The sequence below is a fragment of the Pelmatolapia mariae genome, linkage group LG23, assembly GCF_036321145.2.
Source record: "Pelmatolapia mariae isolate MD_Pm_ZW linkage group LG23, Pm_UMD_F_2, whole genome shotgun sequence".
Taxonomy (NCBI): Eukaryota; Metazoa; Chordata; class Actinopteri; order Cichliformes; family Cichlidae; genus Pelmatolapia; species Pelmatolapia mariae.
In genome coordinates this window covers 38,039,389-38,058,302 of record NC_086246.1, presented here as the reverse complement: position 1 = coordinate 38,058,302, position 18,914 = coordinate 38,039,389, and the positions used below count along the sequence as shown (strand labels likewise).

The 18,914-nt window shown below is 39.4% G+C and overlaps 1 protein-coding gene across 2 annotated transcripts in view; it reads left to right on the top strand.

The window, feature by feature from the left end:
• gabrb3 (gamma-aminobutyric acid type A receptor subunit beta3) overlaps positions 1 to 11,016 on the top strand; it is a 48,409-nt gene extending 37,393 nt beyond the window's left edge. Inside the window, exons 8-11 of one of the 2 annotated variants that reach the window (XM_063465852.1) lie at positions 2,716 to 2,868; positions 6,392 to 6,636; positions 8,000 to 8,080; positions 8,996 to 11,016. In XM_063465852.1, coding sequence (XP_063321922.1) covers positions 2,716 to 2,868; positions 6,392 to 6,636; positions 8,000 to 8,080; positions 8,996 to 9,343 — 827 coding nt within the window. In that variant the 3' untranslated portion in view covers positions 9,344 to 11,016. The remainder of the gene's footprint in view (positions 1 to 2,715; positions 2,869 to 6,391; positions 6,637 to 7,999; positions 8,081 to 8,995) is intronic. The other variant, XM_063465853.1, reaches the window with a different exon arrangement.
• Positions 11,017 to 18,914: the final 7,898 nt, after the last annotated feature.

Here is an 18,914-nt window from a genome sequence, read left to right as displayed (position 1 = left end):
CCAAAAAAAGTAGAAAATAGCCTGCTTTTTGTGGTGTTGACTCACTTTTCTTTTTATGTATCTGAGCCGAGTCAGGATGATAAACTGTTCTTCATGCAATGACCAGATCTGTTAAACTTTATATTCTCATTGCTTGAAATTAAGAGATGCACTGAGCTTCCTTAACTGCAATATTTGTATCATACCTCCATTTGTGTCATCAGAAGTGAGAATAATAAAAGTAAAGGCATGGTTCTTGATGCTGTTGATAAAGAATGGGGACTGTTGCATACAGCAACATAATGCATTCATGAGGCAGAGTGCTGGCAGCATGAATTATTCTCCTATAATACAACAACAACTCAGAGGAATCAAAACAGTGATTATCCTCACTGCTGAATTAATGACATGTAGGATGGCTACTGTCCGAGCGTTTCTATACAGATAATGTAGAGAGAACTATTAGAGCTCATTAGGATCACTGTCACATCCTGATACAATAAACTCTAATAAATGGAGTGTCTGCAGATGCTTTTAACTTCTTCTCAACATCCTCTTATTGTGTGTGTGTGTGTGTGCCTGTGTGTTTTAAATTACAATTATCTGTACATATACACTGTGTGTTTGTGTACAAATACTTTTATGTAGAAATCTCTGTCTAGGTTTTGAGATATTTAAAAATGAATATACATATAACCTTTTAAGAATGTGCACACATATTGGCACATAACCTTTACCCCTCAGCCGTAAAAGGATGATGGGGTATTGTTGTCACTCTGTCGGGCGGGCAGACTGGTGGGCGGGTGGGGGGCATGGCATTATCTTGGATAAGTCTGAATCTCAGTGATGACCTCAAGGTCAGAGGTTATGTTTTCTGAAAATCTTGTGAATGAGATCACTTGAGAACAAGGCGATGTAGAATTTTGAAATCGATACCAGAGGTGTGTCTGTCTTGATGCATGCTCAGTTATCCAGATAAATTCCCCAACTCTCTGTGAATGGCACTCATGGCCATTAATCAGTTGTCATTGATCAATGGTCTTACATCAGTGCTTGTTGATCGATCGTCATGACAATTTACATATTAATGATCTAGAAACTGACTTCACAGCCCGTTGTTCGTCAGTGGTGCTAGTTCAGTCATTATGAAAATATACTGTTTATAAGGTTGGGGAAACCTGCAGTCAGCTGAAACCGAAGAAGTCACTTGGATGAGTGACGAAATGTTTCTCCTGCTGAAAATGCAACGTCCAGATAAACAGAATCAACTTTATGGCATAAGTCTGTCTACTATGAGCCTTTACATTTACAAAGTTTTGTGCACATTCTCAGATACTTATTTTGTTATAAAACTAAACAGAATCAATTGTGGTGAGAAAATTATCCTGGTATTAAAATGAAGGAAAAAAAGGAGACTTTATTTTAAGCAGCCATGGTGATATGCGCCTTGAGAGTTTACCCAGAATGCACTTTTTGTCACTTACTCCATGAATTACTGGAAATGTATCAAACATCCAAGGTCACCAATACTTGTCTCTGTCCCTCTACATCGAGGACACCGAACTTTTGTAGTTTATTTAAACTATGACATATCCCAAAATATCGATGCTCACAGTTGGTTATAGAACAAAATCATAACGAACAGCAGCAACAGATTTTGTCTTCATGTTGTGACACGTGGAGTGCGTGTAGAATTGCAGTTTTTAACAGCTTAAATGTGTTGTTCAACCCTGAAAATGTGGATATGTCCGAGTACTTATGAAGTTTGGAGGGCTCAAAAATGCTTGGAGAAATAACAAATTAAAACGCTCCAAACTTCAACCCACCCCATCCCCCGAAGCGTCTGTAACTCTGAAAATATTTATGGTGTGAAGGTTACATTTTGTGTGGCTTCGTTAAATATACTGATGTTACTGTACAATAAGATAAGATAAGATGACCTTTATTAGTCCCACAGGTGGGAAATTTGTTTCGTTACAGCAAAAGTGCAAAGTTATGTAGCAGAAATTAGTTAAATGAGCAGACTGTGAGGAGGTCTACTCGAAACCTCTTAGATGTGACTGATTTCATATTCTTATTTCTCATTTTTGCATATTTTTCACACTGAAATGTTTCAGATTATCAAAAAATAATAATATTAGTCAAAAATAAGCAGACAGAAAATGTAGTTAATGAATGGCAGCTATTAGGTTTAAGGGCCACTTAGTTTTTACTTGGTCCAGGTAGGTTTAGATAGCTTTTGTTCCCTTAATCTTTGTCTAAGATTAAGGGAACAAACTAAGAAACTGAGTACTTTATATTTAAATATACATTCATAGGGACTTGTAAATAATGACAACTACTTTTACTCATGAACAGTTTTCATCGACTCTGATATTATATGAAATTCTTCCTTTTTCACTCATGCACTGCAACCCTGAGATTTTCATGATACTACCTAGTTGAGCTGTATGTGAAAACCTAAATGTCTAAGTTGGAGCAGATATTAAATGTCTTTAATTTGCCAGATCCCAAGTATAAAGTCTAAGGGTTGGTATATTTGTGTCCTGCTTGTAACGGTCCTGAGCAAGTGGGCATCATGTGAGAATGTGGACAGTGTCTCATTTTTGCCTGCAGTTCACGTGTAAGTACAGTTGATGAGCTCATCACCACAGAAACCAAATCAAAGTGGAAGGCATCCCCATGTTTCTCCTGAATTATAGAGGCCTGATTTTTACCTGATGTGTTGTCCTGCAGGTGCCTACCCTCGACTGTCTCTGAGCTTCAAGCTGAAGCGAAACATCGGATACTTCATCCTGCAGACGTACATGCCCTCCATCCTCATCACCATCTTGTCCTGGGTGTCGTTCTGGATAAATTATGACGCCTCAGCTGCCAGAGTTGCATTAGGTATGATTTTTCCAATGCAGTGAGTTGACCTCTGGACTGTAGTTTAATCTACACGCACTCTGTGTTTTATAAGACTTGTGAACAGTGACCAGCTCTGTGCCAAAGCTGGAAACCAGAAAGTAACACTAAACTGTGACATTATCAAAGTGGCGATTCTGTAATTAGAGGATGGATTTGTGACTGGTTACTTCCATTTATTTTTACATCAACATTATGCATTCAGTATCCATCCGTCTGACTTATAAATGTGTCAAATGTAGGACCAGATGAATCTTGACAGCGAAAATATTGAAAGAATTGGCTTGTGTGGGAATGAAAAATTGGTTTGTTTAAAGAATATTTATGTAAAAGAAAGCATTCACAAAGATTCTGTAGTAGCACTAACAAAGACAAATAGTCCTGGTGAGGCATTATGCATTCTAAAAAACTAAACTGGTGAGTTCCTCCCACGTGCCACATTTGAACAGATAAACAACAGATTCAAGAAGAACAAATAATCACAGCTGTGAGTTTCCTTCAGTCTGTTTGAAGCCTCTGCATTGTGGTGTAATAGGAGACTCAACTGGATCTCAAGACTCACACTTTCCACTGGCTTCTAGGGCTGAAACAGTTCACCGTTGTATAACACCATACCTCCCTAACTGCATTGATCGCTGCTAGAATATTTGCCTTAATGGAAATCCTCAATCAGCTTTGGTGCACTCTCAGTCAAGCCTGCGTAAGGAAGAGCACATTAACGTACCAATAATAAAATCTCACTTGAGCATACGCTGTGATTAGATGAATGTAGTACATCTTAGGAAGTCTGGTGGGAAGCTGGATTTGGAAGCCCCTGTGCTGGCTCAGACCTCGTCATTTAACGCACGAGTCGGCTCACTCCGCCGTAACGCCTCCTCGTTGAGAAGACTGCTGTCTGGGACGCTGTCAGATCAATGCAAGTTAGAAAGCATGCCTACTCCTGTGCTTTACAAAATCAATCAACGGTGATTCATTACAGGTCTCCATTCTCTTTGGTGGGTGGTGTGAATATCCTGAGCAAAACCAAATTAGCTGGGCTACTTAACAGGCTTCATACATGAGGAGCGGAAAAACATGTCTGAAGCATATGGAGTTTTATGAATCATTCAGAAAGGTGTCGTAAAATATATATACTTTTAATGCAAAAAAATATGCAAATCCCAGAAGGATATACACATTTTTAAAAAAGATTTTCTTAAACAGTCCAGACCATTTGAAAAATGGTAAAAAAAATAAAAAAAAAAAAATTATATTTTGCATGGTTGGATCTTAACAAGGTTCCAAGTAGAGCTTCAACATGCAACAAGAAGAAATGGGAGTGAAACAAAAACAGTTTGAGCATGCAATTTATTGAAAACAACGCTTAAACTGAAACAGGCTTTTTTACAGCTGATTAAATGTTTAGGACCACACCTCCGAAAAAAAAACCCTGTAAACCCCCCAAAACAGAAATCAAAGTTCCAAACAGGATCTCAGTAATGAGTACCTCCACTATTATTTTTGATCACTTCAAAAATTTGTTGCGGCATGCTTGATGTGAGTGAGCGTTTCCACAAAGTGAGTGGGAACATTTCTGGAAGTGGTGAAGACAGCTGCACGAAGGACATCTACTGTCTGGAACTCCATTGTCCATTTTTGTAAACTTCTCTTGCCATCCATCCCTAAAGGTTCTTAATGGGATTTAGATCAGGGGAACACGCAGGATGGTCCAAAAGAGTGTTGCTATACTCCTGGAAGAAGTCCCTTGTCCTGTGGGCATTGTGTCCTGTTGAAAAACCCAGGCGTTACCACACAGACGATGGCCCTCACTCATGAGGGATGCTCTCTGCAACATCTGGACATAGCCAGTGGCCGTTTGACGCCCCTGCACCTCCTGAAGCACCCCAGACCATTATGGCGCCCCTTCCACTGTGGCACGTAAAAAACATCTCAGGTGGGATCTCCCTTTTATACCAGTTACGTTGGAAACCATCAGGACCATCAAGGTTACGTTTTTTCTCATCAGACAATAAAACTCTCTTCCATCTTTCAATGTCGCATGTTTGATGCTCTCTTGCAAAGTCCAAATAGTCAGTTCTGTGGCGTTTAAGGAGATGAGGCCTTGAAGACGTATTTTGTTTTTGAAGCCCTTCAGTCTCAGATGCCGTCTGATGGTTATGGGGCTGCAGTCGACACCAGTAACGGCCTTAATTTGGGTTGAGGATCGTCCAGTGTTTTGACGAACAGCCAATTAGATCCTCTGGCTCAGTGCTGATGAAATTTTTGGGGGTCTTCCACTTGACTTTTTTGTTCCATAACCCTCAGGATCATTTAAGCAATTCCAATTGACTGTCTTACTGTGTCCTACCTCAGCATCTGCCACACTGCCAGAGACCCTACTTATGCAGTTCAACAACCCGACCATGTTCAAAAAAAGAAACATTTTCTTGCCTTTGCAATCAGAACGTCATGACAGTGTTACTACATGTCAGAAAATGACAATGAATCCACATTTTTGCACAGATTTGGCCTTTTAAAGGCATGTGGTGCTAAACTTTTGATCAGCTGTAAAACAGCATGTTTCAGTTGAAGCGTTGTTTTCAAAAAATTGCATGCTCAAAAACATGTTTCGTCTCACTCCCATTTCTTCTTGTTGCATATTAAAGCTCTTCTTTGAACCTTGTTAAGATCCAAACATGCAAAATATGATTTTTTGCCATTTTTCAAAGGTTCTTAAACTTTTGATCAGGACTGTATTAGCCAGTTTGTTTGGATTTAACACCAGAACTAGAGCTGTGTTGAGCAAACACAGGGTTTCAAAATCATCTGTTCAAATTACACTCCTGTTTTGCCACATTTAATAGTTTATTAGGGGCAGATGCCATCTTGAGGAGTCCAGCGATGTAAATATTTTTTTCACCATTGCTTTCCTACCCCTGTGACATGAACAATAGTGTACAGCAAGTGTTATCATCTTGTATGATTATCACTTCTTATTCTGTCCGTCTACTTTTACCTGCTGTGTTCTCAGGGACAGCACTGCGCAGTATTTCAAGGGGTTTGTTGAGTAACCATCTCCTCTGAGCTCTCAGAGTGTTCAGAATCTTGCTCGTCCCTTTGTTATGCAGAAATCGATGCCATGTACCCACTGGCGCTCTTGACTCCCCCACACACTCCATACAGTGCAACATTTTTTGTTTTAATTATGTAAGCCTGAATCGACAGAAATAGAGACACCGTCCAGGTCGGTGAGCCTTCATGGAGACACAGAAACATCACAGGAGCATTACTGTAGATGGCGCAAACTACTGAGAGAGTTTACAGTGTGCTTGTTGAGTCTGTTCGCTTGTCATGTGAGTTGTAATTCATCCAAGTTCAGAATATTCAACATCACCCAAACAGACGACTTTTAGCTTCCCAGAAAACAAAAAATCGTGTTCATGGTATTCTACTGGATATGGTCATTTTAGAGATTGGTTCTCAGCCCTCCTTTAGTACTGTGGAAACAGATTTTTTTTTCTTCCAGGGATCACCACTGTGCTGACCATGACAACCATCAACACCCATTTGAGGGAGACGTTGCCCAAAATCCCCTACGTCAAAGCCATAGACATGTACCTGATGGGCTGCTTCGTGTTCGTCTTCCTGGCTCTGCTGGAATATGCCTTTGTCAACTACATCTTCTTTGGCCGAGGTCCTCAGATGCAGAAAAAGCTGGCAGAAAGGGCGCAGAAGGCAAATAATGACCGCAGTAAATTTGACAGGCCCAAGGTGAGAATTATTTCCAAACACCAAGAAGGTTCATAAAAAAACAACTGCGGTGTTTCTTTTAACAAGCAAGGCTGGAATTTAACAACTTTTAGTGCTTATAGCTGTTAAATCAACCATGTGGAGCAATTCTCCTTGGACATCACACAAATATACGCGAATTAGCCGTTACATTAAAACCGCTGCTGGGAAATGTCAACATGCAGCATTGTTACAATAATGATAATGAGCATTATTGTAGTAATTCATCTGTAGTCATTATGTTTTGGCTCTTCGGTGCCGAGATGCAGCGTTATCGTGGTTCAGGGGGTTTTTTTCTTAGTGGATTCCATTTCAAGCAGTGATTTATTTAAGTAGGCGTCATCACTATCTGAAAGTTACCTATTTAACTGTGTGGGAGTATCTCTAGCTGCTAACTGCAATAAGAAGACCGGTCGTACAGCAGTTTGTGTGAAAAGAATCCGACTTCTGTCTTGATCTTTGACTCCAGTAAACATTTTTACAGTCTTAATTCTCAGGTCAAGTATTCCTTGAAACTCTGTATGTGAACTGGAACATGTAGAGGATTAATCAGGGTGCGCTTTAGGATGTGTCTGCCTTGTTACTGATTGGTCACAAACCAGTGGCCATGCGTTCAGATCCACCCCTAGCAGTACTGTAGATGACGTCATGTTTATCCGTCTATTAACGGCAGCATAAATTGTGCTTCGAATACCCTTTAAATATGGGTAACTCTATATAAAAACCCATCTCTGAAAAGATTCCCACCTGAACCCTGAGAGTCTTTTGTGCACATTTAGCTTTAGCATATTTAATGAAGCCATATATCTCATACTATGAATGTATTCAGACTTTAAGCTCCTCAGAGATTTTACACCATTTTCCTCATAATTTCATTAATTCAGACATTTTCACCCAAATCAGCTTTAAGAGTCACAGTATAAAGCCAAAACCTCAGTTTTAGCAGAAACAAGCACTGGGATTGATAACTCACTGAAGAAACATTCAAAAACTGCATTCTGGCTTAACACCATGGCTTTCAATAGCCTGTGGAATTTCTGGCTGATCAGAACAATTTACACCATGAAAGATCTCCTTTTTAAACTACATTTGATATCAGGATGATCTTCAAATCAAGGATAAAGATGAGCCGATTCTGAGGGATAAGGTTGGAGACAGTGATTTTTAATGTGACTGGATCAATACATCCTACAGATGTTTTTTAAATTTTTTTATTAATCATCAGTCACAGCTTTAACCAGTCCACACTGAGTGACTTTCTGACTCCTGACTCCGATGCTCTGTGAGCATCTTAGGTGACCGAATCTCAGACAAAGGGGTTTGTGTTTGTCTTTTTCCTGGCTAGTCCATTCTGGAAGGAGGCAATTGCAAGTCTTCATCTCTTAAACTGTCCAATCAGGTACAAGGGCGTCGTCACTCACGACGGGTGAGTGTCTGTCACTGCCTGTTGTGTTACATCTGTGAAACCTCTGGCTGAAACTTTGCTGCTGCAGTGCAAAGTTTGACCTCATTTAACAAAGTAACACGTCATCACAGCCATTTCTCTAACCATCTCACCGTACGAGTACATTCTGCTTAGCCCGCCTTTCCCACTGTCGTATTTTTGCCCTTTTTTAATGTCTTTATATGTCTGTGTTGCTAACATGCTAACCAGTAAGTGCAATCAAACCATTCCAACCATCATTAATGTCATTAGGTGATTACATTTACACTGCATAGAAAACATGAAAAATCATGAGTTACATTTTAAATTAGTTTACAGGATTTAGCAGTCAGGCGTATCCTTGTTGTCCTGTGGTCTATTTGACCATGAATCATGTAGAAATATTCCCCTTTTTTTGGTTAAGAATTGTATGAGGACTGGAGAGAAAGTTTTTATCCACTCTCTGCAGTTCGTTAAAAGACTCCATGTAACACAGACCTGAGCTCATTTTTAGACACAGTGTATGTCAGGTCCGAGGTTGATCTGTGAAACCACAGCCAAAAAAATAAGAAGACAAATATTCACTTTTTCACCTCCTCTCATGCCTTGTGGTCACGTTTTTATATCTGTGTTCATCCTGTGCCTCAACTGGTCTGAATGATATATCCGTTTTTGTGTGGGAAGCAATAGTTGTCACTGCATTAGTATTAAAGCCGGCCAGTCCAACCTTGAGCTGATTTGTGAGAAGACGTTTAATTTTGGGACAGAAAAACCTGCCTTTGAAGGTCGCTCTGGTTCCCAGGCTGTAAACTGTCAGCCTGCGAGAGGAGACCGACCCCGGGGAACCGACGCGTGCTGCACGTGTGTCGTCAGTCGCTGTAGCCTGTTTTAAACATCGCTGCTGTTTGTCGGTCCTAGGTCGACTCCCAGGGGAACATTTTGCTGACAACCTTGGAGATCCACAACGAGGTGGGAGGGAACGAGATAACAACCAGTCTGAGCGAGACCCACAACTCGTCCTCCATGGTCTTCGACAACTCGGCTATCCAGTACAGGAAGCCAAGCGGGTCACGCGAGTCGGGCCGCCACAGCCTGGACAGGAACGCACATCTTAAGAAAACCCGTCTACGAAGACGGTCCTCGCAGCTCAAAATCAAAATCCCAGACCTCACTGATGTGAACGCCATCGACAGATGGTCACGGATTATATTCCCCTCTGCCTTCTCCCTCTTCAACCTCATCTACTGGCTTTATTATGTTCATTAATGCACTGTGTTTTTTTTAAGCCCATGTGATTCTGGTTTATGACTGAGAGAAGCCTTGTGTGGCCGACCCGACACGGTAATGTCCTGAACGCTTTTTTAACATGATACGTGCAGAAAGAATCATGCACAGCCACAAGGATTTACCTGCAGAACATGCATCTTACAAAGACTTGCATGTGAAGTCAGCCCTGTGATCACCTGCGACTCTATCACACGGACTGAAACACACTTTTGCAGCACTGCATCTCCAAAAGATGATTTAAGTTGGTTTCGATGAGCTGCTGAAACCTTCCCCTATAATTTCAGTATAACATGTGGCCACACTATTAAATTTAATTGTAAAGGTTTGTAGTATTATGACAGCGCTAGCCTTCCTTATATCTGCACATGGACAAAGGCGGACCTGTAAGATCCCATGCACCCAGACTAAACAGACTTTGCCCAGGCGGGAAATTATTTGGTATGAAATCAGCCATAAAGGAATAGTTGTGATATTTTGGGAAATGTGATTATTTGCTTTCTTGCTGAGACTAAAGAATGATCCTACCTGGGTCTGAGAGATTAACCAAATTTTTATTTTAAACTCCTATTGGGCTTCCAGCTGATATTACAAAAGCCTAGTTGAGATAAAATGACATTAAAACAATAAGGCTGCATCCAGTTTTGATTTTTTTCACGATGCCCTTTGTTTGTCGTATTATATACATCCAGCATACCCCTTTTCCTTACTGTGCACTTTTGTTTCTCCCAAAATGCCAAAGCTTGTTAAGTGTTTAGTTCCCGTTGCTTCAAGACGATAGAAACAGAGTCTGTGGTCAACAAGCTCGATCTTGAAGTTGTACCAAGGTTACAGGAGCTGGACCGTGTGTTGTTGTCTCTGTGCCATTGTTCAAACGTTCCCTAGACTTGAGATCATTTGGTTTTAGTTCAAATTGTATTTAAATTTAATGGAAATACTACTTTCTTAAAAAGTTCAGTAAGTTTTTACTGATCCTACTGACCAAAATCTTTGTTAGCATTTCTGCAATAATCAAGTAGTTTAATGCTATGCTCATTTCTATCCTGTCAGTTCTTGTTGATGATGGAAAGTAACTATAACACGTTACTCTATGATATCAAAACAGAGCCATGTCTTTGCAGTCGGGAACAATAATGACCTTCCTGACACAACATGTAGTATTTCTGTAAAAGTAGAGTTAGGATTATCGCATGTCATTGGTGATGACTCAGAAAGTTGAGTATAAATACCAATATCCAATCAACTTAGCTTAATTTTCAGAATCCAATTTTAAATAACAGGAATAGAACCAGTACTGCATTTTAGAAATAACTTTATTTTCTCATTTAGTGCCATGAATGAAAGATTTCTAAAAGGTTGGAAGAACTAGCCCTAATAGCATTTCTGATGCTAACACATCGTGTCACTTCAACCACTGCAATAAAATTGTCATTTTTACATTTTTGTGTGAACAAATTAGGTCATGAGTAATGTTTTGTGTTACTCTGTGGGCTTTTGAGGCTAGTAAATGGATTATTTTCATATTTGGTCAAAGAAATGCTAGCGATTTAACGCTAAGCTAGGCTAATCCTCTCTAACAAAATGCAAAAATAAAAGGACTTCCCAAAATATCAAACTATTTTATCAACGTGTGCATTTACACAGTTTCAAAATGCCATATTTCCAACAAAAACTGGAGAGATTGTGTGGGTTTCCAGGCTTTTGTAGTGAATTTTTTATCAAGGAATGTATTGGATCAGTTTACATCGTCCCACTATTTTTGTCACGTTGCTTTCTGTTGATTTTGTGAAACACGTACATAATACAGCACAATCCATAACTTCCTTGTTTGTTTCAGACTGCATGTTGTACTGAGGACTGAGTCGTGGCTGCAGATCCCGACCCTCTGGGGATTTGATGTACATACTGTAACTCTGCACATTTTCTCTCAGCTCACAGTAATTACATGGCTATGTTGTCAACGGTGTTTTGCTCAGTGATTTCTGGCCTCACTGTTCTGTTTTTGTTAGTCTTTACACAAACTTATCATTTCCTTTTTGTGACAGTAAATATAAAAACGCAATATCAGCTCGTTATCATTTCCATTATTTCCTAAAGGTAGAGCATGTGAAGTCCTGTTAAGTGAAGGAGGAACTGATGGGAGGTGTGTAGCGTCTCCTAAACAACCATTCCTGCCAGACACAGCTCACAACATGCCATCTGACTGCTTGCTTGAGCAACTCGCAGCACGTAGGAGTGACACCACCTGTCAGTAATCCTCACAGCTCGGTGACATCCATGCGCGCCGGCCTCACAGAGCCCAAAATCAAGAACGAATCGTACATAACGAACGCTTTCTCAATGGGCCTCGCATTTCTTTTAAACACTTTGCTTGATGATCTGTTTCTGCAGACACTGCAGCTTTTTCCATGAAGTGCTCCACCTTCAAAGTCTTAATGGGTCAGGAAGATCGGGACAGGAAATGGTACATATTTTTGGCATTTGCTAAATAAATCAAAACATTTTAATTCATAATTTTTGGTCCGAGCACTATAAATATCCCTGCTACGCAAACACTTCGGCTTTGCTGCCAGGATTAACCCTTGCTGTGCAATTACATTACAGACATTATAATATAGATTTTATATCTTTTTATCTCTCTCAAGGATATCCATTCCTATTTAACCATCCATCTACTATGAATGGAAAGATCAATACATATCTGGAGAGATATAAGTAGATTTTTGTGTTTGTCTTTTTCCATCTTTGAGAGATGGATAAAAGCATCTGTGTGGATATCTGTCTGTCTGTGCCATGAACAGAAGGTATTTTTAGCCATCCTTCTATATTGTACCCTATATGCTACCCTGTTGAAATTTTACCTTTGTGTCCAATATGTGAGCCCAAGTAAGAGTAAATACACATCAGCGATCAATATTGACAAGAGCATGTGCCAAAAAATGAAAACTTAGTTGTATTCATGCATATTTATGCAAATATCATGGTGCACTGTGGTGGACTTTGCCTGCCGTATAGTTTTTCCTCAAGCTTAGCTAACAACTGTGAATTACAATAGCGTTCCCACCTTAAATAAATTAGTGACGTTTTCTTGGAAATTAGGAATATATGTTTTCATTAACTTATATTAAGTTACTAATTTTTTGTTTTATAAGAAGTTATTATTACATGTATGATGAAAGTAATAGTATACTAATTGTTTTTGGGTCACATTTAGACATTTAAGTTTAAATATCATATTGAATATTGTACTCATAAAATATACACTGATTAGTGTTTAATTACATCTTTCAACAAATTGATGCCTTCTCACAAACTGAGAATTAATCCATTAAACATAAATAAGAGAGGAAGCTGGTTTGTGGAAGTCGTCACATGGCCCTGCCATCTTGAATACAGTAGCCGAGGTGGACATCACAGTTCCACTTGATCACGTTTTATGTATCACTGGAGATCGAACACATGCGTAAGAGCGGAGAAGAGAACGCGTAGGCATTCTTGTGCTTTAGAACCAAATTTTAATTCATATCAGCACATTCAGAGTCAAGATATGAAGGATTATACCTGTGTTTCATCATCTGAGAAGAAGAAGAAGACTAACTCGGTCACGGCATCAACCGTCCCCTTTTCTCAGGCTGAAGATTAGCAAACAAGCAAGCAATTTATTCATATAGCACTTTCAGAAACAAAGTGCTGTACACTTGACATGACAAACAAAAAATAATAAGCACATTAAATTACATTTTAAAAGGCGGGGAGGGGGCTGTCTAATGTGCAGGGGCAGGTTATTCTGAGTTCCCTCTTGGACCCGGGTAAATCCAGGAGCAGCTTGTCAGCTGACCTGAGAAACCAGGGGGCGTGAGTAAGGATTCATTTAAAAAACATACATAAGAATTTTAAAATGACCTCTATATACAGACAGCCAATGTGGTGGAGCCATGATGTGCTCTCTTTTGCGAGTTTCTGTTAAAAGTCGTGCAGCAGCATTTTGAACCATTAGCACCAGTATAAGTAAAGAGCAGTGTGCTTGGAGTTTAACCACTTTTGGCAAGCTTATTTTCTCTAAGTAGAAGGTAAGTTAAAAAAAAAAAAAAAAAAAACTTGCAATATGTGTGTGTTTACATTTCTTGCTCAGTGCAGCCAGTTGACTTGGGTAAAAGCTGCCAGTTATTAGACTGTTAATGGTTAAAACTTTTCTGGATGAATGTGTGGAGGCTCGTTCTAGCCATAAAGCCTAGCTGTCCTCACCACTGTCACCCTTATATTTGTGCCATCTGAGAGTGAAAGGTGGACAGATCTGAAACCTGTTTTCTGTTTTGACGTGGGGACTACAGTTTGGTTCTGTTACGGGTTCGAAATTGAGGACGAGAGTAAAACAATGATAGTCCAGAAGAGGTCGGTCAAACAATTGATTTTAATGAATGCACGCAGTGTGGAGAGGTGTAAACTGCAAAACATCAGTTGTACATCTCTACCCAAAATACACTCTAGATTGCTTTTATAACATCAGGGTATTATGACGCCCCCTCATGCGTTTACAAGCACATAATTTGCATGTACAGAATTAACTGCAGACACAGAAGTTCCCCTTTCTGGCCAAATATGGTGATGATCTCAGGCCTTTGAGGTCCCCATGGACTTGTCCTCCTTGTGTCACCTGTAACTATAAGCTTTTAAGATGATAGATTTACCTCAACGATTTAAAGTGGTTATAACTGCACCTGTCATAAACATGTTAATATTTGATATTTAGGGATTAGAGCAGATACAGTTTGGAACTGAGACTGTCATTGACGATCAAAAACTTGGAGTTTATCCCTTGGAGGGTTAATCTAAATTTTGTCTAAATTCTGTAGGTTGTGCAATCTAAGGCCTTGTAAATATTTGATGTATGAGACGTCTCTGTATTATAATTTGACTGTTTGTATATAGATTGTGTCTGCCACGGGGGCTGTAGAAGGCAGGTTATTTTGAGATTGTGTGTCTGTGTCTATGTAAATGAGATGCCTGTGACTTATTTAGAGTGACATTTCCTGTTTACTAATGATACTGTAATACAAATTATAACATAATGCCAACAGCTTCAATAAATGCTTTGATGAAATGATAATTAATGTAATGATAAGGATGATGGTTATATACAGTTCAGCAGTAAACTAATTTCTTTAATTCTACAATTCCCTCTCTTGATGTCTCTCCCAGAGACATCACCACACCATTTCCTGGGTCACTCCTCGACCCACTCTGTCACCTCTATATCCATTAATGGCATCATGGGCCCCTAAACCACCATTCCCAGGTCCACTTCCTTCGCTCTGACCCTCTCTAGCCGTCCTCTGAGTCAGCAGATCAGACAACCACCTCATGTCCTCTAGGTGGTCCAGTAATAAAACACCAGCTCCCACTTGAAAACACTTCATGCTTAAGTGGTCCCTGCTCCTTTTCTGGGTCCCTCTCTAGTGGAAATCTTCTCCTGTAAGGGATAAAAAACAAACAGCCTCTCTCTGCTACACCTTACTAACCTACTGTGTTCATCTAATGTTCCTTTAATTATTCAAAGTTGGTTGACAATATCATGTTCTGGGCTCTATCCATTATATTAACTTTACTTAATCTCAATACTCTTTATATGTGTGAGCAACGCTTTTAGTTCTATTAAAAACACCCCGGGTAAAATATACACCATCCCTATGTCAGCCTAAATCTCCGCTAGAAAACACACTTCAAAATTTTCTATCATCATTTACTCCTCTTTTTGCTTCAAGCATATACATAACATGCAAAAGTTACTGTTCATACCAGTTAGACAAGTTTCTATTATCTACAACATTTTGTTTCACCCGACTCAGTAGTTGCTAAGCAGAAACAAAGCACCATGTATTCCACCTTTACCCTACAAAATAAATCTATGTCATGTTTGTGTCTGTAAGCATGTTTTGCATTACACTCCACGCCATTCCTGCAAGTTAGGAGCTGTAAATTTAAAAGCTACGGCCTGGCCTATATTTAAATCATGTGTGTTTGTAAGCGTGCATGCAATTAACCTGCTATGTTCTCATCTTCCCTCAACATGTATCACCTGGACACTCTCACCCGTGAAGCTTAAAACCCTTTTGGACGGAACATCAACTCTAAACAAGCACAGTTATGCATTGTGTCTGAAATGAACTCAACCTGTAAATAGAGACATCACTGTTATGACAAACATATTCAATACTATTAAAATAATACTGTACAACCTGTTATTAATGCAGTCATCATAAGGCAGATTATATGATAGCAATAAAAGAATCTCTAAATCCCAACTCCCAACAGGTCCTGGTTTTAAATCTTCCCTGACTTTCCCTTCAAGTTCTGCTTTCTTGGTACAATCATGAGGTCCTCCTAATCCCATTAAATCTGCCATATTGATTTCTTCATGTGTAAATGTCAGATTTCGAGCATCTAAAACTTTACTCAGTCTCTGTTGTGCTAATGATGTCATAATTAAAACCTGCAAGTTCACATAAGCCACCACACTATGTGTAGTCAGAACTTTTAGTGAGTGTTCTCTCCCTACATGTGCTGTTTCCTATATTATTTTGGCCACCCCTGCTGCATGCTGTGCACATTTAGGGTGCCTTGCTTCTGTTGGACTCAACCTTATGCTAACCTACATAAGTACCTGTCTTAAGAGCGACCTCTACACAGCACATGCGCCAGTTGCAACAGCTCTCTAACATTATAATCATCAGCTGTGACTTATATAGTGTTATTTCGGTACTTTATACTTCACACATTTTCAACGTTGTTTATATAGGGAGTTCCTCTTTTTGTGTCTATATTTATTAATATGCCTTGTGCACTAAAACTTCCTGTTTTTTCAGTCTGGCTGAGCACTTGTTTGTGAGTAAAAAGTGGCCTTGCTCTACAAGCCTTCATTATTAAAGTACTTAAAACAAGATAATGAGCAGATACATATTAAAAATATTTCTTTTATTCCTAACACCAGTCCCCGTTTTTTCATTTCTCCCCTGAGAAATGAACTAATTCCTAGTTTATGACATTTAAGTTTACTTCAATACATTCCAATTTAATTTTATTTATATAGCGCCAAATCACAACAAAAATTGCCTCAAGGTGCTTCATATATACAGAGAAAAACCCACCAATCTTGTGGCCCCCTATTGAGCAAGCACTTTGGCAACAGTGTGAAGGAAAAACTCCCTTTTGCTTCATCTGCCCACAGTTAACTCTCTCTCTCGACTCTGGGTGCACACTTGTCACCGTGAGCTTCCCTTTTATGGGCATGCATTTCCTGTCCCAGACACACACACGGTTTCCTGTTTCTACAGCTTCTGCAGAGACTTCTTTTTAATTTCACAGTCTACAAATAATCAGTAATTCTACTAAATCTTTATTTAAAAGCAATATGCCTTCATTTCACTCACACACATTTTAATAGCGCTCTTTCACACATCAGGACAACTAACACTTCTCCACACACATCACCATTCTTTAGGTCAGTTTTGTAGCATCAGTCACACAATAATTTCTTGAGTGGGTGTACTAAGTCCATATACCTATGTATTTTCAATCAGCGTCAGTGGGATTTAGATTTCTATCCTGCCTACAGTATAATTCCAGGGCCCGAAATATAACAATACTACTACATGCAAAATCTAATACTGCTTCTTCTGATCGCCTTATTACTGAAGTACAAAAAAGCCGTAATTAATATCTGAAACCACAGCGTGACATCGACAGGTTACGTCATAAACATCCCCTGTCCATGTATATTCAACTACACAATACCCTGAATCCAACATGTGTATTTACACAAACTGTTATAAAATGTTAGTCAAAAAACACGGTGTGATTACAAAGAGTCAATAAAACACAAGTCCTTTTACTTTCAACAAGTATTACGTCGTTCAAGGACGTGTAAAGCAAAACCCATACTCCAATTCTACATGTATCATAAAGTAGTCCTCTTATTTAACAACCGTAATGCCAACAAAGTAGAAATAAAAGCAATTCTTCCCTTAAAACACCAATAAGTCGTCCTTAACCCAGGCTCTGCAGTCAGTCATTAGCCACTCATTAGTAAACAGGAAATGTCACTCTAAATAAGTCACAGGCATCTCATTTACATAGACACAGACACACAATCTCAAAATAACCTGCCTTCTACAGCCCCCGTGGCAGACACAATCTATATACAAACAGTCAAATTATAATACAGAGACGTCTCATACATCAAATATTTACAAGGCCTTAGATTGCACAACCTACAGAATTTAGACAAAATTTAGATTAACCCTCCAAGGGATAAACTCCAAGTTTTTGATCGTCAATGACAGTCTCAGTTCCAAACTGTATCTGCTCTAATCCCTAAATATCCTACAGAATTTAGACAAAATTTTAAATTAACCCTCCAAGGGATAAACTCCAAGTTTTTTGCGATCAATTAACCAGTCTCGGCCCCGGACCGTGGTCACATATCTAATGCCCTAACACAATTTAAAAGCGTTTCACGCCCAAGTTCCGAACTTTGCTGACCAAAAAAGTGCAAACCACCGTCCCGGACGGTAAACTGACCCAGTCAGTAGCTATTTTGGAGCGTCGTTGTTCTCCACACTTGCCAAGTGAACTATCCCTCTCCGAGGAAAATGCCGAGCGTCCCCGACAAGTTGGAAGCGTCACCTTCCGACAATGCACTTCTTAGAACTCCCAGAGTTCCGTTCTACAGAAATTTAATTACTTTAAAGACACCCCACAAAACCACAAAACCAACCACATTGGTGTCCAAGCCCGGCTTTATATTCAATTGAGACTTTAATGTCACAAACACTTCGCCAATAACCTATAACTCTAAATTCACTCTGCAGTCCAACTGCTTTAAATACACTTATTCTCTTTACTCTTTACTTATTTTCTCTTATTCTCTTTACTCTTTACTTATTTTCTCTTATTCTCTTTACTCTTTACTTATTTTCAACGTTTCATTATCTGTACTTCAACTTATACTTTAGTTCTCATGAGATTTTCACCAAAATCAAAACAGACCTTTACCAGTAATTTCAGTGAGTAGACTTTTAATTTTGTAATAGTCAATCTGGCACAGTTTGGAAATAATTCAACAGGTAGTGCCTTACCTTTGAATAAGCCGGCTTATGTCCACTCACTTCGACCACTGACTCGTGTCTGCCCGTTTGAGCACCTCGGACCCTCTCGGTCTCAATCTCCAACTTTCTCCCTCTTTCAACCCTCGGCCAATGCACCAAATGTTACGGGTTCGAAATTGAGGACGAGAGTAAAACAATGATAGTCCAGAAGAGGTCGGTCAAACAATTGATTTTAATGAATGCACGCAGCGTGGAGAGGTGTAAACTGCAAAACATCAGTTGTACATCTCTACCCAAAATACACTCTAGATTGCTTTTATAACATCAGGGTATTATGACGCCCCCTCATGCGTTTACAAGCACATAATTTGCATGTACAGAATTAACTGCAGACACAGAAGTTCCCCTTTCTGGCCAAATATGGTGATGATCTCAGGCCTTTGAGGTCC